This window comes from Anomalospiza imberbis, chromosome 24 (assembly GCF_031753505.1).
Source record: "Anomalospiza imberbis isolate Cuckoo-Finch-1a 21T00152 chromosome 24, ASM3175350v1, whole genome shotgun sequence".
Classification (NCBI taxonomy): Eukaryota; Metazoa; Chordata; class Aves; order Passeriformes; family Viduidae; genus Anomalospiza; species Anomalospiza imberbis.
In genome coordinates this window covers 4989886-5015502 of record NC_089704.1, presented here as the reverse complement: position 1 = coordinate 5015502, position 25617 = coordinate 4989886, and the positions used below count along the sequence as shown (strand labels likewise).

Here is a 25617-nt window from a genome sequence, read left to right as displayed (position 1 = left end):
CGCAGTGGTTCTGGAATGTACGTGCAGGGAGGGATCACTTCTTGGATTTATGCTGACCTTAACCTCTGAGAAAAATTCCCTTTGAAACTTGCGTGGGAAATGCGGGGAACGCGGGACTGGACAACAGAGCCACGAAAGGCCTGGGAGCGAACAGCACAGCCTGAGTCTCCGTGCTGCACAGCTCCTGGCACTTCTACTCTTTTAATTCGCTGCTTATTTATTTTCTTTCCGCTCCAAGTTTCGCCGGTGTCATATTTTCCATGGAGATGGAGGCGCGGGCGCTCCCTGCTCTGAGCGCTGGTGACACGGCAAAGTGTCGGATGGCAGGGGATGGGGAACGGAGAAGGGAAAAACGGAAAAAGGGAACAAGGGGTAGAGGGAAAAAGGGAAACCTCCTCGGGTTAGGGACGCAGCGGGCTGGAAAGCTGTTGGGCAGGGACACAGGGTAAGGGAGGAGCGGCCGCGACCGAGCGGAGACGGGAGGAGAAGGGAACACCCCGCGGGTCTGGAAAACGCTTCCCGAAGGGGAAAGGCCTGGGCACGGACCGGGGGAAGGGCTGCGAGAGACGAGGAGGGGGGGAAGGAGGGGAAACAGGAGAAGGAAAAGAGAGGGAGGAGGAAGAGGAGGAAGAGGAGGGCGGCCGGCGGAGGGATCCGGCGGCGGGGCGGAGCGGCCGGAGGTACGAGCCCCCCGGAGGCGCCGGGGAGGGGCGAGCCCGGCCCGGCTCGGCTCGGCGCAGGCTCCCCCGGACGCGCCGCTCCCGCCTCTCTCAGCAGCGCAGCGGGGCCGCCACCGGGCCGGGAGAGCAGCGCAGCGGGGCCGGCAGCGCGGCGGGACTCGGCCCCGGAGCGGAGCGCGGAGCGCGGAGAGCAGCCAGCCCGCAGCGCCCCGCTGCGTCCCGGGCCGGAGCGAGAGGCCGAGCGGCGGGGGATGGAGCCCCGGGCCTAGAGGCGGCCGCCCTGCCCGACCCCCCGCGGGCGCAGCACGGGCGGGGGTCGGGGCGGGCGGGCAGCGGGGATGGGCCCGGCCGCGGGCGGGGAGCGCCGCCCGCCCCCCGAGCGCAGCCCCTGAGCCCCGGCGGGACCGGCACGGGCCCCCCGCGCTCTGCCCGCGCCGGGGAGCACCGGCTTCTTATTGGAAAGGTTTTCTTTTTCCCCCCCCAGCGTCCACCGAGGTTGTTTTGTCGTTTCTTTTTGTTGTTGTTGTTGGAGTTTTTTTCTTGCTGGAGTTTTTCCTTTATCCCCCACGCCCCACTTCCGTGGTTTGGATATTCTGGGTGACTGCAAGAAGAGTTTTGGAGTTGTTTTGGATTGGGCTTGGTTTTTGGTTTTTTGTTGTTTTTTTTTTTTTTTTTTGTTCCCTTCTCCTGCCCTTGAACTGAGTTTGTCCTCTGTGCATGCCTCTTCTGGAGCAAGGCTGGATCCTGAACCTCGGTGCATGTAAGGGGCAAAGCCTCGTTCATATTCCTGCAATAAGAGTAAAATGTAAATTGGATAATACGACTTCTTGCCAAAGGCTCCAATGAGTGGCACACAGTCCACAATCACGGACAGGTCAGTATAAAATCAGATTTCTTGATTTTTTTTTTTCCTTTTTTCTGAAGTTTGAATACTCGCAGAGCTGACGTACTTTGTGTTCCGGCTTCAGTGACAGACGGGATCAGAAAAGCAGGATTAAATCAGAAGTTCTGGGAACCGAGGGTGTCTTGACTGTCAAAGCGAGTGGGTTAACTTTGAAACCGGAGTATTTCAAGTCCAACAGCTTTCAGGCCTGCCAGGCTGACTTTGTAGGAGCCAGGGGTGGTAACTCAGCTCCCAGGATGGGCTGGTGCTGCGGGGAACACCGAAAGCAAGGGTTCCTGCACGGAGCTGAAGCAGCAGGAGCCACCAGAATTTAGTATCCAGCTCAAGCCTGAGCTCAGAGAGCGTGTTGAGGATGCACTTGGGTCTCCTTGGGTCAAGTACTGCGGAGAGGTCACTCCAGGTGAGGGCAGGAGGGGTAGTTGACAAGCAGGAATGTCTGCTGGTGTCTGCCTTAGCAGGAACCTGCCTTTAGTTACCTGCTCAGGCCTCTGGGCTGCTCTGCAGGTGCCTTTATTACCTCTGGAGTTCTCTTGTTTGCACTGGGGTGTTGAAGAGGAAGGGGAAAAAAAATGGGACCAAAAAAAAAAAGTCAAGAAGGAAACATTTTAACACGCTTCTGAGGCCAATGGGTGTCTTCAGATTTTTTTTTTGGATGAGAAGAAAAGATCCCTTTTTTGACACAGTATGCTGTAAGAACCATTTCATGTATTTTATTCTATCTGTGTCGTGTCTGTCTGGTGGTTGAGGTGTGAATGCGTGTGGCAGAGGCCTCGCTTTGGCCTTTCATGACCAAGCAGTCCTGGCACAGCAGCGAAGCTGGGGCTGGGATAGAGCAGTGATGCTTCTGGGGGCTTGAGCTCGCCAGTTTTAGGCTCCAGGTGTGGGCAGGAGAGAGACTGAGTGTGGTTCTCACTTAAACCCAGGCCTTTTGTGACTCCACAAGTCCTCACAGACAGCACAGTCCAAAGGGCTCTGGGACAGCTCAGACTTGTGTACAATCTGTGTTTACAGCTGTTCACAGAGTATTCAATCTTGGCAATTAATTCTGTAGTTTGTACTAGTGGAATTTTCTCTTTCGCAGTGCATGAATGATTCTTGAGTTGCAGGATGTTTTTCTCTGTAGCAGGCGAGGCAATGACAGTAAAAAGGCATTTCAGTGGATTTGTGAGGATTTCGTTACGTACTTCAGTCCATATGTCTTGTGGCAGTTGCATGATATCAAAAAGAACGACAGGATTTTCATCCCAAGGAGCAGCTGAGTGATGCACGGAAAGGAAAAACACGAGAACAGGGAATTTGATTTACTTGTTAGTAAAACAGAATACTTTCCATTATTGAATTGGAGCAGCCAAATAAAAAAATGTCTCATTTCCTTTTGCTCTCAGTCGTGTCAGGAGGATGTTTCTGTTTTGTGTTCATTAAGGTTTTGGATCAAAAGGCTTTTAATGTCAGGTGAGGAGCTGTCTCCACAACCCTCGGATTTCTGGGATGGCTGGGGGAATGTGGGGAAACTGGATCTCTTCTTGTCACTGTTTTTCACCTCTGGTCTGAAGCAGCCCCAGCTCTGGGGTACAAAGTCATGGTCGTGGTTCTGCCAGGAGCCTTGAGGTGACCTCATTATGGCCTGCCAGGACCTGCAGGAGCCTACAGGGAAGATGGAGAGAGGCTATTTTAAAAGGCCTGGAGTGACAGGACAAGGGGGAATGGTGTCAAACTCAGAGTAGGGTTAGACTGGTTATTAGGACAAAATTATTCCCTGTGAGGATGGTGACAGGGTGCCCAGAGAAGCTGTGGCTGCCCCTGGATCCCTGGAAGTGTCCAAGGCTGGAGCACCCTGGGGTAGTGGAAGGTGTCCCTGCCCATGGCAGGGGGGTGGGAATGAGATGGGATTTAAGGTCCCTTCCAGCCCAAACCATTCTGGGATTCTCTGATGATTCTCTGATTTATTCCTGGCTGAACCTTTCAGCAGAACCCCAGACGTGGTGGTGGTGGTGCTTGTTCCAATCTCTGCTGTTCCTTTTCATCCAGCGTTGTGCAGGATGTGGAGAGGAGGGGTTTTGATCACTCTTGTCCCTGCAGAACATTCTCCTTTCCCTTCAGGCCCAGGGAGTCTCTGTATTGCCTCTTTCAATCTGCCTCTAGAGCTTAGAATGTAAAGCAGGTGCAATATAAATAATGTTGGTGCTTCCACTGTCATTAGCTCTACGTGCTATAAATCATCTGACATGTTCAATTGTGTTTGTCAATCACCTTCCTTGGTGGTATTGAGATGGGAATTGCCTTAAACCAGGAAAACCCAGCTTGCATCAGTGCCAGATGGTATTAGGAATATAATAGGGTAGCTTGGGCCTGGATTTAGCTCCATATTAGCTTTACATATTTGCATTTTGCATATATAGAGCTGCCTAAATCCACATTACAGACAGCAGCTATTTCCTTTGGTATCCCTGCCGTTTAAGGTAGCAATGATTTGACAGCTGTCACATTTCCCTTGTGCAGGTTGCACTTGTCTCATCCTTGACATATTTTATATCTCTTGATGATGTCAGGATTACCATTAAATATATAAATTAGGAGTGTATGAATGGCCATTTCCAATGCTGTTCTGGAGCCAGGATGGTAAATCATGTTTTTATTAAGTCCTCTCCTTTTTTTTTTTTTTCCCTTCTTCTTTTATTTTTGTTCTCTTTCCCAGGATAGTTGAATGGATTTTAGTGTCTGGCACTGATGAAACACAGTCAGGCCAGTTCATATCTGAGTGTGTCTGGGCTCATTCTCTCTGTGGACTAAACCTTAACCCAGTTAGTTTTGGTGGTGGTTATGCTCAGATTCTGTTACCAGAACTCCCAAAGCAGCATCGATTTCTGGTGTCTTTTTCTTCAAGTGCCTTCAGTCCGGAGGGAAGTGAGTGCCTGGGGAGTGGGGGAATATCAGGAATTAAACAAAAAGGGCAGAGCAGATGTTAAGGCTCTTGTGAGTGTAATGGCTGTTCTGAGTTGGTGGAGGAGCTCCTGACACTGCTCCCCCTCAGCATTTGGGTGGCACCTAAAGGGTGCAGGCAGACAAAAACTTATCTCCTAAAGAGCACTTGAGCATTAAAAACACATCAGCAGAGCGTTCTGCAGGGTAGCCGTGGTGCCTTGCACGGCTGCTGATGATGTGAGAGAGTTAAACACTGATTTAACTTCCCCTTCTTTCCCTCAGGATGTTCTTTTACTTTGTCAGCTGCTTTTTTTTTTTTTCATAGTCCTAGTGCCCATTGGACCATATCGAACTCTTCATCTCCAGCCTTATTGCTCTGCTCCTTTATGTTTGTAAACATTTACACCCTCTTAATTTAATCCTCCCTTAGCTATGCTGTGTTTGTTCAGAGGCCTCCTAAGGTGGCATTTATCTTGCTGAGCTTAGTAAGTCTTTGAGGTAGACATCCCTGAGCTGCTCATCTGGCTCGACTCGCTCGTTAGGGGAAGGAAATCTGCACATCCAGGGGACCTTTCTTATCCTAAAGGTGTCTAAAATCAGTCAGGTGACTGAGCTTCATCCAGCTCTGGATTTAGGTGAGGTTTCCCCTATCTTTTAACCTGAAAAAAAAAAAAATCTATTTTTGGCTCCTCACTGGTGCTGGGTTGGATTTTTGTTGCTGGATGCTGTTCTTGGCGGGGGGATAGCAGATTGGAGATCCCTGTGTGACCAGCCGAGGGGTGGCAGGCAGCTGGGCAGGGTTTGTTGGAGGAGGTTTCATGTTCCTGCTGGAGTGTGCCCACATTGCCTGCCTCTGGAGCTCTCCTGGCCGGACACTGGCCAGCTCTGGGCGTTGCTGTGTGCTGTGCATGGCCGGCCACACATGGCCGGGTGAGATAAGGGCTTTATTCTTCCCAAGGCCACGCTGGGGCCAGCCTGAAATGCTGAAATTCGGCCATTTCCAGCCTCTGCTTGGCCACCAAAGGCCGGCCCGAGCTCGGCTGTATCCTGTTATGACACTAAAGAAACATTTGTGTGCCATTAATTTTTTTTCACTCCCGGAGTTAACTGTATTTTTCTTCCTGTCACCGTTCCAAACACACTTCAGGGTTGAGCAATTGCACGGCTGCAGGACTTGCTTTATGTTTCTTTCTGTTTATTAAAGGCCAATAAAAGAAAGGAGGCTCTTGCTTTTGCAGGACCTCGCTGAGGAACTGGTGACTCTTCTCTGCAGTTGCTTGCAAATGAGTTTTATTTATAACCGTGCTGTAGTTTCTGTTGCTATGATTGGAAAACAGCAGAGGTAGAATTTACACATAATTACCCTTGAGAAGTTTTAATTGGTGATTTGCTCCTGACTTGGTGTTAAAATAGACTCTAATTGTTTCTTATCTGCTTTGGATGCACTTTCCCTGTCTCTGGCTCTTTGGAAGTCCCAGTGGTAATTGGGAATTCTTTGACTGTATGGTGGGGAAAAAAGGGTTTTATTTTTTGCAGCAGGGTAAGAACTGCCCAGAAAGTCGCACCTTAGTGTTACTGACTCGTTAGATGTCGTTACCGTGCAGTTTTTAAATCAGTAGAGTTAGTAAAATCCAGTATTTATGGAAAATGGGCTGCAGGATGGCATCTAAGGATTAAAAAGAATAATTGTCTTTGAGTGAGGCTTTTCATCATTGTGCCTTTGCAATGTTTGGAAATTAGCAGTGGACAGAGTCTGTGCATAAATTCCTGTTTTATTCTGCTGTTCTTGAGGCTGGCAGAAGAGAGGACTGTCTGGGGTGTTTATTGCTGCCTGGGACACAAATGCTACCTCTTCACGTTGCATAGTTTATTAGGGCTTTTACTGGAGACAGGAGCTGAGGTGAGCTTGATTTTCTAGTTTTGAGTAGAGCTGTGGGCGTTGTGATTATTTGGGTGGAGGCAGGAATGATATTTCATCTGTGAGCCCAATTGTATAATTCTCCCTGTGCACAGAACTCCTGTTAGTTGCATTTTAACATTTCAAATGGATGGATTAGGAAAGGAACCAGCATGTTGGCTCCTTCTCTTTTAGATTTTGAAAATTCTGGTCCACATCTACAGGAATTTAGCAGAAAAAAAAAAATTACTCAGTGCTGTCCTAGCTTGAGAAGGAAAGTGCAGCTTGCCCCTGGAGCAGGAGTTTGCTGAGGTCACTGGTGGGATTTGTGGGTGTTCACTGGTGTCCTTTGACTTCCATGACCTGTGTGGGAGGAGAGCTCCTTGGTCCTGGAGGGTGCCAGCAGTGAGCAGAGTAGTCCTGCTGGAAATCAAAGAGTCCTCTGTTCACTCTCACAACTGGTCTGGACCTTGTTGCACAAGTGATGATTTTGTAGGAGTAATGATTCGTGTAGAAGTGGTGTTTTATTGTAGAAGTAGTGGTTTAGGCACTGGAGATTTTGGCAGTTCATCCTAAGGCTGCAGAGAGCAGTGATGAAGTTGCCTGGGGAAGGGGGTACACACACCTGTACCAGTTATTTTCCATATCTCATGGCTAGACACCAGGACTATTTGGTCATTTCCTGCAGTGGGGTCTCCCAGTGAATTTGTGTCTAAACAATTTGAGTAGCTTCAGTGACAGCTTCTGTTTTCCCAAGAAGCTTTTGGAGTATAACCAACAGGAATTCTGACATTAACTGTTGCTTTCCCATTTTTCTTGTAGCATTTTGAGCAGTATCCTTTACCTCTCGTGGTTAAAATCCTCACCCCCACCCTGTGCTGCAGTTTGCAGTTGTGCAGAGTGTCTCAGAGAGGAGCAGTGTTTGCTTTGGTCTGGAGACTGAATTCTCCACTCCTCCTCGAGGTGGTCCTTGGGGTCACCAGGGAGATACGTTTGCTGTGCTGCTTGAAAGATAAGCTCAGCCTCTTGCCTTGAGCCTCCATCCTCCAGGTTTCTCCCTGAATACCTCTTCCTTCCCTCTGAAAATTAGCAGTTGGAGATTTATTAATGAATCCCATTGGTATTATCCTCGAGTTTCTAGTGGATGAGTTGCTGGAAAAGTGCTTCTTGTAGCATTCCAGATATTCCTCTGCCTAAGCACTCCCCCTGATATTTTATCTGCTTTGAGATAAGCAGATTTTCCTGGGTAAGAGATGTCAATAGCACTAGGAGAAAATAGATTTAAATGCCTATTTTCAGGTAGGTAATGCTGTGTTCTGTGGCCCTGCTCTGGGTAATTATTAGGTTTAAAGAATAAAAGTCTTAGTTCATGTCTCAGCTTGATTAAACTGAAGGTCGGGAGCCTGGATGTTGGTAATATCTCAACATCAGAAGAGAAGGCTTAAAATAAGGACAGGAGAAGCAGCAGCAAGGGAATTAGTAAAATGAAAAGGGATGTAAAACGTGCAGTGTTTGATTAAGAATGCAAAAGGGATAAAATACAAGACAGGATACATACAAAATAGTAACAGCACACTTAGAAAAAGACAGGAAGAAGCAACGTTTACTCATTTTTCTTTGAAAAGAAAACATGTAAAAATAAATACATTAAAATGACAGGAAAAAACAGCGTCCTTATGTTTCAAATGTAAGCATAAGTATAAATAGTAAAAGCCAAACAAACAATGTTCAGCCTGTGACATTCACAAATCGTCTGGATGTTTTGTTATCACCCTGCATCCTTTCCCTGAGGATTTTCAGTGTTGTGTCTGTTTGACTTCTGAGGCCCATGGGCAGGAACCCTTTCTTGCAGCCTGATGGTAAATAAGAAACATTGCTGTTTACATTTGTTGGCAAACACTTCAATGTGTTCCTGTGGGGCTATTTTAAGCTGTGTTTTGACAACGCTGAAAGGTCTGGGCTGGGATGTTCGGTGGCAAAAGCGTTTCATGGAATTGTTGTGGCACTGGGAAAGCAGATGAGAGGTGGGAAAGATCACAGCACAGGTTTCTCTACTTGGAATAATTCTGGTGTGACGTGGGTCATTGTCCTGTCCGTCCCTGGGATGCTGTCAGCTGTCCTGGCAGGAGGGGCATGGTCACAAGTGGCACTGGAGCTCAGTTCTGCCAAAAAATAAACCTTTTATGGGCAGGGAGCAGAGTGGGGTAAAAGTTAAACTGTGTGAATTAAGCAGCAGAGCCTCTCTTGGTGCTGCAAAGAAGTTGAAATGTTAAAAACCTAAGAGAGAATCTCCATGTTCTGGCAGCTCTTGGTTGCTCTCAGTTGGCGCAAGAACTGTGGCTGCAAGGACAGAACTCAAGCTGGTTTTACTCCTGAGTTCCTGAAATGTGTTTTGGAAGTTTTCAGGGGTATTGGTGGGAATCTGAATTTTATTCAGGTGCTGTTCCTTATTGAATCTGTGAGTAGCAGCACAATTGACTCTTGTTTGTGTGAGAAGCTGCTCCTGAATTTATTTGCAGGCGGTGAATCCTGGTTTGTGGCATCACGTGCAGTCCTGGGTGACTTCCCAAGTGGAATCAGTAACCTAAGAAGAGTTCAACAATCTTTTCTAGAGTGAGCTGCAGTGCTGGAGAGGGGCTGGAAAGCTTAGGTGGGACCTGGATTGACCTGAGCAAGCATTTCCCAGCGTGGAGGAAAAGCCCCATGTGTTTAATAAAGCACCAGACTGATGTGAGACGGGCAAAGGACTGGGAGTCCACCACTCCCATAAACATACAAGCTTCAACCTGCAGGCTCACCTGAAGCATCTGATGGCTCCTTGGAAGTCTTTTTTAGCCTGTTATGATAGTGGCTGTTGGTGCAGCTTCTTGGCAGCACTTCAGACAAGGCGTCTCCTCTCGGTGCTCCGTGCCACAGAGGCACCGCTGCCTTTCTGCTGTGCCCAGATGCAAAAGAGGGCTCTGCCCAGATCAAAGCTGCCAGAAAAGTGATGGAAAACGTGGAAAGGGAGAGAATTAAAAGAGGGAAGCCACAACGAGCCAGCAGAGAAAGGAAATAGGAAAAAGCTGCAGTGCAAGACAGGAGAAATCAATAGGAAGTGAGTGAGAGGGAGAGAAATGGGAGAGCTGGTGGCAGCTGCCAGATAGGAGAGAGGTTTCCTGCCTGCCCCGTGCTCTGGAGCACATGGCAGCCCCCAGGGCCAGGAGCTGCTGCTGGAGGCCAGACGGGGCTGGGAAGGCAGGGCTGCAGCACGGTGTGCTGGCCAGGGCTGGAGGGGCACCTTCAGTCTGGGGGTGCCTGTCTGCCTCTCGAGGGGGCTGCTGTGGGTGACAGCAGGTCCCATGTGGCAATGTTTGAGCTCTGTCCTGGTAACTCCTGTCCTTCTGGGGAGTGCCTTTCAAAGCTGGTGCTCACCAGCAAGAGCACAACGTTGTTTTGTTGTTTTCTGCTCTCTGTCGACAGGATTTTTTTTTTTCCCTGCTTTTGAAAAATTATAATTATTGTGATGTCCTAAATGAGGCAGTGACCTCAGCCAAAAGCGAGCTGCTGTTCTGGGGATTTAAAAGAGGGATTTTCCCTGCTGCTGCAGACTCTATCCTGACCGAGGCAGCAGCACCAGCTCTGGCAAATATCCAGGGGGAACTGCAGCAGAGGAGAGCGCATTTATATCACGTGGACATCCTAAATGTCAGGATGGGGGGAATCCTCGTGTGCCAAGGATAAAAGAGACCTCCTGGCGCTGAGGTGCAGCCCTCCAGCTGGCAGTCTGTTCTGCAGCCTGTCGGGAGGCAGCAGATGCTGGGCTGTGGTTTGCCCTGCGCAGGCGCTGCGGTCCGGGCAGTGGAAGCGGTTCCTGCGGGCACAGATCTGATCTGGGCAACCCCGGCACCCTCGGTGGCTCTGCCTGGGGAAGGTGCTCTGGGCACCCTACAGAGCCCTCTGCAGTTGTTGTGGGGTTTGCTTTGGTGGGAGGATGTGTTAAAGGCTGGAGGGTGCCCAAAGGAGCACCTGTGCAGGGGCTGCTCTGCCCTGAACCGTCAGCAGTAAAGGCAAATACCTTGCAATAGTTTGGAAATGATTTAAAAGAGCAGAGCTCTCTAGATCATTACTCCCTAGATCATCTAGCCAGATAGCTGATCTCTAGATACTTCAGTGCTGGGTGATTTGGTGTAAGAGTTTGATAATGCTGGGAATTGGTGAATATTGTTTGCCAAACACAGCAGCCCCTCTGAGTACAGCTCAAAGCCCCAGGTTTTACACTCGGGTCACTCACGTTATGGAAATTGCTGTGAGAATGAAACAGTGAAGGAAAAAGGGGAAAAAAAAAAAAAGAAAAAAGGCCAGCACATGTTTCTTGCAGTCTGGAAAGATGCAGGAATGTTGGTGCTGGCTGTAAATGCTGCAGTGGTGTTTACTTTGGATGGTAACCAGTGCAGCTTCAGCTGAATGTATGGCACAGCAAGCCTGACCTCCTCTCCCTTTCCCTCTTAGCAGGCTCATTATCAGCTCTCACACTCACCAGTGACACTCCAGCAGTGCTTTTGGTGTCTGCACCTGCTCACCCCACGCCTTGGCCTCCCTTCTGTCCCTGGGGCACCTGGCCCTGGTAATCCAGGCACAGCCCCAGGCTCAGGGCAGGAAAACCCTTCTTGCCTGGCGGGGTGGGTGGCATTGCCTGGCTGGGGGTTCAGGAGCAGGAGACAGCCCCTGGGTGCTGCCCAGGCATTCTGGAGGAGGCTCTTCCCTCTCTCAGAAGCAGAGAATTAAACTGAGCTGGGAGGGGGAGAAGAAACAGCTTTGCAGCAGGTTTGGGCTGCCTGGAAAACTCTAAATCCTCTCGTTGGAATTAGTCCAGATGAAAAAAAAAAAACCTGTCCCTTCCAGCTCCCTTATATATTTTTTTAATTTAATTTTTTTATTTTTAGTTTTTTTAATGTATATCTGTTTTTTATAATCATCCTGGCCCTGCAGCTCCTGGAGGTAGCTCAGCAACTCAGAATCTGCTGAAAATTTTTTGCTCCATCTGTCGCTCTCCATATCCAGAGAAAATGGCTCCTTCAGATCTCCAGATTGATTCTTGGAATCCTGATGGGATTTATCAGCAAAGGTCTCAAAAAACTTAAAGTTTACACTTGAAATAAATTGGTTTCTCTGTGTTTTTTCTTTTTTTTTTTTTTCTTTTTTTTTTTTTTTTTTTAATTGGGGAATCTGGCTGTGTTCTGGCCCTGGTAATCCAGGCACAATCCCTGGGAATATACATATAATTTCCCCCAAATATATTCCCCCCAAATAAATGCTGCTGTAGAGTGTATATAGGGAATTAGAGTTTTCCTTTTTTTTTTTTTTTATTTAATTAAATGCCTTTTAGATCAAAAAGCTTGCCCCAAAAGAGCATTTCAAAGAAGGAGAAAAATAACAAAGAGCATGCAAATAATGAGGTGGGGGTTGTTGTTCTTTTTTTTTTCTTTTTGTTAAATAAAAAAGGTAGTTTGTAATTGGTTGTGGGGATGAGCACAAAGGGACTCTGGACACTTCAAACAAGGACTACGATTTGTTTATTTAAATTGTAAATTTCAGTGTGAAGTCTCTTCATCTTCTCCTCCGAGTTGTATTTGGATCACTTTGCCGTGGCAGTAAATTAGAATAAATATCAAACAGAATTAGAATAAATATCAAATCCAACCAGGAGCTGTATGGCAGTGAGGAGCCCTCTCAAATGTGGGATTTTAGGGAATTCTCTCTCAGAGGTTGGCAGCAGCATTCCTGCATCTGTTTGCCAATTCCATGAAAATGTGCAGGAAGAAATGCCCAGTAGCAAATGAATTTTATCCTGTAGGACTAGGATTGTCTGATTGAGCTGAGAGAAAACTGCATTTCCCTTTGCTTTACTGCACTCAGCACTGGCATTCTGCTGGTGACCTGTACATTTTCACATTGACAGGTTTCTTGCACGTGTGGTAGCTTGGACCATCTCGATTCCTTAAGCTCAGCTGTTGGTTCTGGTGCTAACACAACATTTTGTTAGTCCTGTGAGAGGTGGACAGCTGATGGGTGATGAATGCATCTGGTTGATACAGGGGGAATGGGAAGGGAGGGGCTGTTTGGGCATTTAGAGTTGGCCAGGACAGCAGGGAGAGAGTTGTGGTTTCTTTCAGGCATGGGTGACTCTGATCTGGCTGATAATAGCCAGCATAATTCAGCTTTCTGTGGGTGAGCTGTGTGCATTTTCTGCTTAGACAGATGATTACACTTGATGTTGTCTATTTGGTGATCAAATACTACCTTGAAAGCAGTCACTGGGTTAAAATTTGCCTGATTTCTGCCCTGCTGAGGAGCAGGAAGTGTTGCCCTGATTTTTAAAAGTGTTAAGTTTTCTTTTATAGTTCTTTTGAAAGTTTTAAAGTTCTGATAAAACTTCTTTAGCCTTCTGATAATGTTTATAAATTTTTACTGGAGCTCTCACACATGTTCATGTAAATAATGATTGTTTTGCATTCTTCTTTGTAGGAGGAGAGAATTGATGGACTGTTGGTTTGACCAGTGTGGTTGGAGAGGTGGCAATTCCATCCTCCAATCCATGGTCACTTTTAGAATTCTATATATTGCGAGGTCAGAAATAAAATTGGATCTTTTTCTCCTTTGAACTCACCAAGCTTCTGTGTGCTCATTTCGTGTCCAGCAGCGACAAGGAAGCACCTCATGTCCAGCACAGTACAAATATATTATGAGTAAATAATAAAACATTCAGGTGAATCAGCTGCCAGGCCTCCCAGAGGAGGTGCAGTGAGCTGTGTGAACGTTCCTGCTCTGGAATCTCAAACCAGGGGCAGATGCAGGAGTTAAACAATAAAACTGGAGTTAAACAATAAAACTTCCTGGCAAGGTTTGAAACCTTCCTTTCCTCCCCGTGTGTGCCTTTGGTGCTGGATTTTAGGGGAAGGGGAGTTGGAGAGCCCTGGAAAAGTTTCTGGGTTGTTGGCTGGAGGACAGAGTCAGAAATAAAGTGAATTCTGGGGGACATAAACTGGTGTTTGGCTCATTAACAGTACCTGGAAACACTGGCAACTCTAAAATTGTGTGTTCTTTGCTGCACTGAAGCAGTGGGAACATGAAAGTGTGTTTTAATGCATTTAAAAAATGGATTTCTGCCTTTTCAGAGGCCGGGGCTGTGACTACAGGTATTGCTGCCTTGCATTTCTAGTTGGGTTTTAGTTCCCTGCTTTTTGATTTTGGGACTGTAAGGCTGCAGGTGTGGGATAGAATAATGATAAAGCCAGTTCTGACTTGCATCTGGGGTCAACATTTTGATGTTGATCCTGTCCTTGAGTCTGTTTATGTTTTGTGCTGTAAAACTGGGGTGGGATGAAGTTTATAGTGAATTAAAAAGGACCTGGAAAATTCTTTGGAAAGAATAAATGAAGCTCTGCCCCTCCCTCCCTGCTTCTTGACAAATAGTGAGCAGTTCATAGAGTTTTATAGGCCTGGAAATATTTATTGCTGACAATTCCCAGCCCTGGAGTGAAGCAGAACAAGGTATTGAGTGCTAAACCCATGGAATTGGTCCTGTGTTTTTTATCTCTCTGAATTATGACACAGATTTAACAACTGTGGTCAGTTTGCTGTGAATGAAATAGATTTTGTCTTAGCAAATGGAGTTTCCCAGCTCTCACTGCTCTCTTTTCAAATTGTCAGCTATAGAATAATTACTGTTTTCTAATTTATGCTGTTTTGGCATGGACTCAAGTTTGCATTTAGTGGCTGGCATAAATATTATATTTTAGAGCTGCTTTGGGGGGGCTTTTTTTTTTTTTTCAGACTTACTGGAATTGGTTGAACTGAATTCAATGACAGGATAAGCAAAAATGTGTTTAGATAGGCTGTTCTGAAATGTTTAATGCCTTCTAAAATTGTTCATGGTAAAAGATCAAGGAAGGAAACTCCGTGACCTTTTAAATGCAGCTCCATAGAACTCATTTTCCTATGCCAGAAGTCAGCCCAGACAATGAAACTGAAAGAGGGCTCTCTTTCACAAAGGATCTTTCATGTTTTGCTTTTGCAGATTTATTTTTTTTTAATCACAGATTTAGCAGACTTCACAGCTGTCTTTTAATCAGTTTCCATATTTGTACCAGAACTTTCTTATTTTAATTACTGTCTGTAGAAACCATTCAGCTGCTTGTTGTGTGACACAGTAGAAAATGATCGTTTTCTGTAATTCTTTTCTTGGCTTAGATCACTCCAGTAATATCTATTAGCAGCAGTTAAAATTTTGTGCTGAAAGTTTTAATGGTTCAGCGTTCTTTTCTTTTTTTTTTTTTTTTTTTTTTTTTTTATATTTTAGGACTGATTTTTAAAGCACTTTGCTGGGGGTTAGTGCAGCAGTGCATTAAAAGCAGACAGCTGTGCTTCAGCCTTGTCATGATTGACTCTAAGCTGGGTTGCCAGTCTAATCCTAACTTGTGCTGATCTGGGCTTTTTACTCAGCTGCCTGCAGCCCAGGAGTGGGTTTTGTCCAGAGCACAGGATTTGGGTGCTGAATCATCCTAAATAATAAATTGAGCTGCATCTCCAGCAAGAAAGTTGGTTTTCCCACCCACCCACATCATTTTCTCCTGTCAAAATCACCTTTGCTTTCTCCTTTGTGGGTAGTGCTTCTGCATGTGATTTAATCTTTTATTTCTTCTGTGCCAGCTTTAATTTGAATTTTCCCTGGCATGGTGCAGATGCTGTCCCCAGGTTTCACTCAGTGACTGCTACAGCCCAATGATTGTACTTGAAAAGTTGAGGGTTTTTCCTAAAGGCATTCTCATCTCCGTCCTAAAGACATTTGTTTAACTCTTATCTGGCAAAATGCTGTGAAAATGGAAAGTTTGCAGGAATTCTGGCCTGTGCATTGCCTTCCCAAATAAGTTGAATGTGCCAAATATCTGTGATATTTTCTGTACATCACGAGGTGCCACAGACTTCTGTCATTTTTTTAAAAAAGAGGGATTCTGGTACTGATGGAAGGCAGAATGGCTGATCTGAACAGCATTCCCACTCCGATTGTCAGTCTCCTTTTTTTACTGCAAAAACAATTTCCTGTTTCTGTACCTCAGTTTTTTTTTTTTTGGTTTTCCCAGCTAAGTTCCAGTAATTGAAGGAGCTGAAGTAATGAAGGTTTGGAAAATGATTGCTTTATCTGCTCTAAGCTGTCCTTAAGTTGTCTCCTCTGACTTGCAGAAATTCCTGAGAGGAAGCTGCTGTGTCTTTAACATCCACTGCCTCTTATGTAACCCAGCATAGTTGGGATACTCAAGTGAAATATTGACTCATTTGTTCATCAGGTTGTCTCCTGCTTTCCATAAAACATATAGAATCAGCCAGAAAGAAAATTTCTTTGTCCTTTGCTGCTTGCGAGTGGCTGAGAGCAATAAAAGCTTTTGAGACAACACACAGACTCTTTTTTGATGGAGAAAAGAAAATACAAAATTCCCCATGCTTGATTAAAGTGCAGTTCTGTGCCTCTAACACCTTTATGGCTTTTTGTGGGATGTACTGACAGAGCAGGCCGTGATTTTTGTGCCTGAAAAGACTCAGGTGTTTCTCAGATGTGTCTAAAAGGTGTAGCTCGTTGGGTGGACTCTGAGTCCTTGCTGAAATATGTCAGATTTCTTACATTTCTTCTTGTCTGTACTTTTATATTTACACATTCTCTCAAAAAAACCCCATAGCAGCCTTCTGCTAGTTCCTGTTTATTTAGGATGGTGCGGGATGGACTTTGTTCCTTGACGTGAAACAGCAGAAATGAACGTTCTGAGCCCAAAGAAAAGGGAGAGAACCAGGGTCAGTGCTAATACAAAGCTCTGTGGAGTATTTGGATATTCTGATGGGGAACTGGGCAGCCATTCTCTCACTGGTAATTTTTGGGGCTAATAAAAAGTGTTGGCAAGCTTTTTATTTGTTGATGTGATGTGGTATAATATCAGGGATTCACTGTTTAAAAATGCCCATGTCCATCTCTCCCTCATCCTGGTGGTGCCTGTATGGAATTCTTTGTCAATAACAGGTTTTTTTCATCCACACCTGATTGACCTTCCCAAAAATTCTGAGCAAGGTTTGGCCTCTCCAGCTAAGCTGCAAATGCCAGATCATGGAATCCCAGCCTGGGGTGGTTTGGTGGGACCTCTGAGATGATTTTGTCCCATGGGCAGGGACACCTTCCACTATCCCAGGTTGCTCCAGCATGGCCTTGGACACTTCCAGGAGCAGTTCCCACATCCCAAACAGGATCCTGAGAGTTTGGTGAGTGGAAGGCTGAGGATTTCCTGGCAGGGCTCCCCCAGCCCTGCGGGATGGGATGCTGAATCCTCCTGGATCCTTTCCACAGGGGTGGGGACTCCGTTCCTTGGGGAGCGCTCGGCTTCTGCCCTGTGGAGCTCTGGGAAGTTCAGCTTTTCCCAGGCCTGCTCCTTGCTGGGCTAAAGGTCTGGAAATTCTGTGTAAATATTTACCAAAACCCAGCCTGACCAGCTCAGAGCTGGGATTGAACAAGCAGAGGAGCTTTGCGAGGAGGAGAGAATTCCTTAATCAATACTGGGGACCAGAATTGCTGTTCCTTGAAAAGAATGGAACACAGCGATTTCAAAATTCTGGGATATTCAGGCTTGGAGCTTGTGTGATGTTTTAGAAGCACTGAATCTTAATTAATGTTATTATTTTTTATTCTGAATAGGCAGAGACAGCTCTCTAAATAGAGTTGTTACCAAAGCCTGACCAGCTCAGAGCTGGGATTGAACAAGCAGAGGAGCTTTGCGAGGAGGAGAGAATTCCTTAATCAATACTGGGGACCAGAATTGCTGTTCCTTGAAAAGGATGGAACACAGAGATTTCAAAATTCTGGGATATTGGGGCTTGGAGCTTGTGTGATGTTTTAGAAGCACTGAATCTTAATTAATGTTATTATTTTTTATTCTGAATAGGCAGAGACAACTCTCTAAATAGAGTTGTTACAGCCTAACCAGCTCAGAGCTGGGATTGAACAAGCAGAGGAGCTTTGCGAGGAGGAGAGAATTCCTTAATCAATACTGGGGACCAGAATTGCTGTTCCTTGAAAAGGATGGAACGCAGAGGTTTCAGAATTCTGGGATATTGGGGCTTGGAGCTTGTGTGATGTTTTAGAAGCACTGAATCTTAATTAATGTTATTATTTTTTATTCTGAATAGGCAGAGACAACTCTCTAAATAGAGTTGTTACAGCCTAACCAGCTCAGAGCTGGGATTGAACAAGCAGAGGAGCTTTGCAAGGAGGAGAGAATTCCTTAATAAATACAGAATATTTGGGACCAGAACTGCTGTTCCTTGAAAAGGATGGAACACAGAGATTGCAGAATTCTGGGATATTGAGGACTGGAGCTTGTGTGATGTTTTAGAAGCACTGAATCTTAATTAATGTTATTATTTTTTATTCTGAATAGGCAGAGACAACTCTCTAAATAGAGTTGTTACCAAAGCCTGACCAGCTCAGAGCTGGGATTGAACAAGCAGAGGAGCTTTGCGAGGAGGAGAGAATTCCTTAATCAATACTGGGGACCAGAACTGCTGTTCCTTGAAAAGAATGGAACACAGCGATTTCAAAATTCTGGGATATTCAGGCTTGGAGCTTGTGTGATGTTTTAGAAGCACTGAATCTTAATTAATGTTATTATTTTTTATTCTGAATAGGCAGAGACAGCTCTCTAAATAGAGTTGTTACCAAAGCCTGACCAGCTCAGAGCTGGGATTGAACAAGCAGAGGAGCTTTGCGAGGAGGAGAGAATTCCTTAATCAATACTGGGGACCAGAATTGCTGTTCCTTGAAAAGAATGGAACACAGAGATTTCAAAATTCTGGGATATTCAGGCTTGGAGCTTGTGTGATGTTTTAGAAGCACTGAATTTTAATTAATGTTATTATTTTTTATTCTGAATAGGCAGAGACAACTCTCTAAATAGAGTTGTTACAGCCTGACCAGCTCAGAGCTGGGATTGAACAAGCAGAGGAGCTTTGCAAGGAGGAGAGAATTCCTTAATAAATACAGAATATTTGGGACCAGAACTGCTGTTCCTTGAAAAGGATGGAACACAGAGATTGCAGAATTCTGGGATATTGAGGACTGGAGCTTGTGTGATGTTTTAGGAGCACTTATATAACTTAATTTTCATGCATTTTATTATTCTTTATTCTAAATAGGCAGAGACAACTCTCTAACGAAATAGGGTTGTTCACTACTTCTTCCTTCTCCATCTTTCCTATGTTCTTAGTAGATATTTCTCTTTTAATTATATATTTTTCCCATATTTTTTTCTGGTCTTCCTTTCCTGCTGTTGTCCAGGACTGTAGAAATCCCCGTGGATTTAAAACAGTGATATTCCGTTTCCAGTCCTCACCATTTCTTGGCTATCTCTAATTTCTCCTAAAAAACTGATTGCATCAGACTTTCTTGCTTTTTATGGTCATTTTTTCCCCTCCTCCAGATTGTTTTCTTATTGTGTCCTGTGACTGAGCGTGCTGGGGGAAGGAAATCTGGGAAATCAGAGTAGGAAGCAAGATAGAAGCTTCCATTCCTGAATCTTTCTTGTTTTTACACCATTTCCTGGCAGCTGCGTTGGTTTGCACTTGAAAGGGATGTATTGTGTTGCTTTCTCCCAAAAGCTGTCGATAAAATAGAAATAAAAATTAATCCTGTAATTTTTCAAAATTAATTATTTCCATAATCAAAAAATAAATTGCAGACAATGGTTAAGTCTTCCATGACTGTGCCCCAAAGTCCTTTTTTTTAAATTGTGAATGTTTTTCCTGATGGACTGAAATTTCATTTGGATTCTTCAAAGTCTGTTTGACTTCTTAGTAACGAAGAGGAGCTGCAATATCCATTTCTGACCCTTTTAAGCTTGTTTTATGGTACAAATGCTTTTATTTTCCCAAGTGCTCATGCCAGCAACAGAATTGTTATGTTTCAGGGAATTGAAAATGTCCCTTCTGAGTTAAAAGCCTTGTAGCATATTCCTTTTGTATTCCTGGTTCCTCCTCACTGACTTTAATGACTTCAAGTTAAATAGTTTGCATGAAAATTAAAAGTGGATGAATTTGAGGGTTTTTTTTGCAAGGATATTTAATAGATATATATATATAAAACACAAATACATATGTAAAAGACATAAATAGATAAAAAATAAAAAATGATACATAATACTCTATAATGTTTTATGCATTTTTTATGATTGGAAAGCAACCTGCAGCCTTAAATTGGTGGTAAGGTAAACTGAGGCAGGCAGCTGGGGAATGTGAATTTGCCCTGTACAGTGAAGGAAATGAGAAATACCAATGTTTAACCAAAATATCCTTTAGCAAATTGAGGTTTATTGGTCTGTCAGATTGCCCCATCTGTGTTTCTCTTGATGATGAGGAGCTTAGGGAGAAAAATGTGGAAATGCTTGATTTTAGACTGTAACCCAAGTTTAAAAATACCTCTGCTTTGACACCCTCAGCAGAGGCTGTTTGGTGCATGTGATTCTCACTCAGGCATGAATAATAAACTGGATCTGAAGCCCTGCTCTGGGCTTTGCAGCCCCTTTTCCCTGGCTCCCTTAACTCTGTGATTCCACATGGGTTAAAAAGCCCAATATTGATCGTTTTCCCCCCCTTGTGCTTCCCAAGGATGGTGACAGGAATGTTCCTGTGAGGATCTGAGCTGATCCTGGCCTGGCTTTCTGCTTCCCTCTGGTTACCATTTTCTTCTGGACAGCTGACATGTTCTGATTTGTGAAATTCCTAGAAAATTGAGGAGCTGGGCAAACATTTCAAAATAGGAACCAATGAGACCAAGCCCTCTGCTATTTCAAAAATGATAATGCATGCCACTGGGAAAGGGAGAAGCATGGAAAATACAAGTTCTGGCTGGGAAATTATCGCATGGAGCAGGGAGATGGAGGGGTAGGAGTTGATTTCTTTGGCTTCCTGTCTTCTGGGTAATTGCAGCCTTGCTGCAGTTGTGGCTTGGAGATGATGTTTGGTACCAGCATCTGTTGGACAGGCTAAAAAATTTGGTCACGAGAACCGAGGAAATGCAAAAAGATGATAACTCTTATTAATATATTCAAGTGGTTTGCTGCAGTTTCATTTTTTAATAGGCCTGGTGATTTGGGAAAGGGGGGAAAAAAGAAGCGGAATTTAATGAGGAGTTGGGCAATTCGAGTCAAATCACCAAAGATGGGTTTGGTGGAGTTCTCTGGGGTTTATGGCGAGGACGGAAATAGGGATCTTGGCTTTGCCCTGCTCTGTCTGTACGTGGCACTTGGGCTTGTTAATGGAGAGCCGGAGCCCGGGGCGTGCTCGGAGCCCTGGGAAGATTTACATTAATCAAACACAAACAGACAGTGTAGCGTGAAGAAATTTCTATCCCGCCAGCACTGCTCCCAAACTTCATTAGGTTATTGGGGCAGAAAAAGAAAACAGCCCCTTCACCCTGCAATCCTTGCCCGGGGCTTCACCGCTCAGAAACCTCAGAGCCCCCCTGGTTTGACCTCCGAATTTCCCCCTGTGCGTGGCAGAGCGGGGCAGTGCTTCCTTCTCCCTCGTTCCCTGCTGGAAGCATCCAGAGCTTGTGTTCGCCAGCTGCTGGGCTCTGCTCTTCCAGGTGCCACGCGCTGCAAAACGCCCGGGAAGCCGGCAGTGCCCAGCGTGGCACAGCGTGACCCTGGGAAAGGCTGGGAGCGGATTGAGGGGAAAATCGCAGTGCCCTCTGCCAAGCCTTCGCTCCTGAGCCTCGTGATGCAGCTCCTTGGATCAGTGTTGGGATTCCATGGCGGGAGTGCACACAAATCTGTATTTCTGTATATATTTATATATATCTTTAGATATTCATATAGTAGATGGATAATTAATTAGAGTTAATTAATTATATATTTAATTAAATATATAACACATATATACTTTATAGATAGAATATCTATTATATACTTGATAGGTATATAACATATAGAATATATACTTTATAGATAGAATATCTTATATACTTGATAGATATATAACATATAGAATATATACTTTACAGATATCTATTATATATCTATTATATACTTGATAGATATATAACATATAGAATATATACTTTATAGATATATATTATATATCTATTATATCCTTGATTGATATATAACATACAATATATACTTTATAGATATATATTATATATCTATTATATACTTGATAGATATATAACATATAGAATATATACTTTATAGATATATATTATATACTTTATAGATAGAATATTATATATTTGATAGATATTTAATATATATAATGTATACTTGATAGATATATAACATATATATACTTTATAGATCTATATTATATACTTGATGGATATTATATATAATATATTTAATGCATACTTGATAGATATATAACATGTAGAATATATACTTTATAGATCTATATTATATACCTGATATATATAAAATATACTTTATAGATAGAATATCTATTATATACTTGATAGATATATAACATATAGAATATATACTTTATAGATAGAATATCTGTTATATACTTGATATTAATATAATATATATAATGCATACTTGATAGATATATAACAAATATATACTTTATAGATATATATTATATACTTGATAGATATATATATAATATACTTTATAGATAGAATATTTATTATATACTTGATGGATAGTATATATAATATATATATAATGCATACTTGATAGATATATAACATATATAATATATACTTTATAGATCTATATTATATACTTGATGGATATAGATAAAATATACTTTATAGATAGAATATCTATTATATACTTGATAGATATTTTATATATATAATGTATACTTGATAGATATATAACATATATAATATATACTTTATAGATCTATATTATATACTTGATAGATATATATTATATATATAAAATACACTTGATATATATATAACATATATAATGTATACTTTATTATATATTAAATATATAATACTTTATATATATATAACATATAATATATACTTGATATATATTATATATAATAAATATAGTAGATACTTAATACATAATACTTTACATATTACATATAAAATACATATTTATATATTTTTATAGAAAAGGTCATATATAATTTTATATTTATAATCATATATATAATTCATTTTTATGATATTATATATGTCATGGATGACACTATAATTATATATTTTAATATAAATTCATATATAATGGATATACAGTGGATAAAAATTTATATGTAATGGATGTAAAATATATGCTGTATATATTTTATATATGCTGTATATATTTTATATTTTTATAGAAACATATTTTTTTATATATATATGCATATTTTATATTTTTATAGAAATATATATATATGCATATTTTATATTTTTATAGAAACATATTATATATATATATATTTATGCATATTTTATATTTTTATAGAAACATATTATATATATATATATGCATATTTTATATTTTTATAGAAACATATTATATATATATATATATATGCATATTTTATATTTTTATAGAAACATATTATATATATATTTATGCATATTTTATATTTTTATAGAAACATATTATATATATATATTTATGCATATTTTATATTTTTATAGAAACATATAATATATATATATGCATATTTTATATTTATATAGAAACATATATATATATATATGCATATTTTATATTTTTATAGAAACATATTTTTATATATATATATATGCATATTTTATATTTTTATAGAAACATATTTATATATATATATATATATGCATATTTTATATTTTTATAGAAACATTATATATATATATATATATATATATATATATGCATATTTTATATTTTTATAGAAACATATTTATATATATATATATATATATATATATATATATATATATATATATATATATATGCATACATTTATATGCCCGCAAAACAAACCTCCCCATCCTCCACACGCACATGCATCCATCAATTCAGATGCGCCTTTTTCGGCCCCCAGGAGGGCTGGAAGTGCTGGATTTTGCCATCCCCGCTCTCTCCGTGCTGCTCCCTGCCCTGCTGCCGTGCGCTGCCCGCGGCCGCTGCTCTGCCCGTGCCTGAGCAGCCCCGGCTGGTGCTGCCTGCGAGGAGCTGGGAGAGGAGAGGTGGAGTTTCTTCCCTCCCCCGAGCGGATCCGCAGCTCTGCCTCCCCTGGATACCCCAGGAGAAGCCTGAAAACAGCGGGAGGCTTCCAGGGAGGGCAGCTGAGGCTCCCTGGGGAGGATTTGGGATCAGAGCACTGCCTGCCATGGGCTTTGGGATGTCCCTGCTCAGCTGACTTGGGCGTGTGGAACAGGTAACACAGAGCCTTTGTTCCTATTCCCTGAGCCAGGAATTCCTTCCTTGGATGCAGAGCAGAGAGAAAGGATTTTTCCTTTAAAAAAGGGTGGGAGGGGAGGCTTCTCTCTCTCTCTCTCTCTTTTTTTTTTTTTTTTTCTTTCATCTTTTAATAGCTACTGTGTGAACCTGCTTTGTATTTTCACTGTGAAAATGGCCAGTTGAACGTGTTTGCTGTGAAAATCTGTGTCTTTGGTGTGTGAGCTGAGGAACAAAGGTTTTGACAGCCTGGAAAGATGCTTTAGATGTAGATGCTGGCAGCACTCCCTTCTTTCCATTTCCCAGTAATTCCATACCAGACCCTTCTCACCAGCCACAGGGAATGTGATTTTTGATAAGTTGATATTTTATGCATGTTGATGTTAAATTAGCTGCTGGTGCTCGAGCAACCATCTCTGAGTGTTTTGGGTGGGGTTTATTTTTCTGAATACATTTTTCACGGATTTATTTGTTTCTATTATTTCATTTTATTGCAAAGTGTTCTAAAATTTAAACAAATTGTATCAGTCAGCAGTGATGGTGTGGACAGATTTGAGACAGTGCTGATAACAGTGACAGCCATCAGCATTGAGAGAAAATGCAGTGTTTTGCACTAATATATGGGGTTGTGATGTAGAAAGGCTGTGAGATGCTGAGGGAATTTGTTGGTTTTGTAAAATATAAATATAAATACAGCCAGTGAGGGCTGGCAGTTGTCATCATCCTGCATGATGAGGGGGAGGCACCAAGAGCTGAAGGTGTCACTGAACCCAGTGGGGAAACAACTCCAGTCTGGCATTGCTGTTTCTGCTGCCTTGGTTATCTCCATACCCCTTCCACAAATCTTGGGGAATTTGCTGCAGTCACCTTTTAGCAGCTGGGAGCTTTCCTGAGTAAATATCTGTTTGTGTTTTATTTTTTCATCTTTTGCTTGTATTTTTATTTATTTTACAAGACCCAAGAGGCAAATACTAATACAAACACGTCCAGAGGCCTATAAATAGCTCTGGGTTTGACTCACAGGCTGTTCTCAGGATCTTGAGCCATTTTACAAGGAGCTTCACTCCTGGATTTTTATCTTCCATTTTACAGTGGAAGAAACGGGGCTTAATGTTGCTGAGAAATCCTAATCCTGTGTTCTCCAGTCCTTTCCAGTCGGTGTTTCTGGATTTATGCTGTAGTTTAGATGGAGGGGAGATGAAATGGGAAGGAGCAAAGCATGCCACAAATGCCTGTGTACATTTTTTTCCCTCCTCATGCAATGTGTGCTATGTGCATCTTTCCTCTTGTGTTTCATGGGCCAGGGCTGCATTTATGGCAGAAATAACAGGTTTGCATATCCCAGAAGCCTTTTTCTTTTTCTTAGGGCCATTGAAACAACTGAGATAGCTTCAACTCCACTATACAGCACCGCTGAGCTCCTTATAGCTCAGCTGACATCACATTGCCTGTTTTTGGAAAACTGCAATGTATGGTGGAGAAACTTTCCATGGATGCTTCTAAAATCTGAGTGAATGCTGGGACAGAAACCCTGCTGGGAGGTGTGGGAGCCAGCAAGGTGAAATGCTCATTTAGTTGCATACTTGGAATTTAGGCTCAAATAGTTTGGTTGCCCTTGGTGTTTGAAGCTACAGGGGTAAAACTTGAGCAGAATTAGCTGTGAAGGACTAAGAGCTAAAAATACACTGTACAGGTTAAGCAACACTGTGGTAATGATTTCTTGATTCTCTCCGTGCTGCAGCTTTCCTTTGTAAAATTGTGGATCCAATTTTTCCCTTGGTGTAAATTAAGCCACTGGGAGCACTTTGC

General features: G+C 42.8%; 1 protein-coding gene across 5 annotated transcripts in view; it reads left to right on the top strand.

Annotated features, from left to right (window-relative positions):
* Positions 1-1206: 1206 nt before the first annotated feature.
* Positions 1207-25617, top strand: part of ARHGEF12 (Rho guanine nucleotide exchange factor 12) — an 81011-nt gene continuing 56600 nt past the window's right edge. For 3 of the 5 annotated variants that reach the window (XM_068172159.1, XM_068172162.1, XM_068172160.1), the window contains exon 1: positions 1207-1554. In XM_068172159.1, coding sequence (XP_068028260.1) covers positions 1523-1554 — 32 coding nt within the window. In that variant the 5' untranslated portion in view covers positions 1207-1522. Of the gene's footprint in view, positions 1555-23709; positions 23789-25617 lie in introns of those variants that run through there. The other 2 variants (XM_068172163.1, XM_068172161.1) reach the window with 1 other exon arrangement.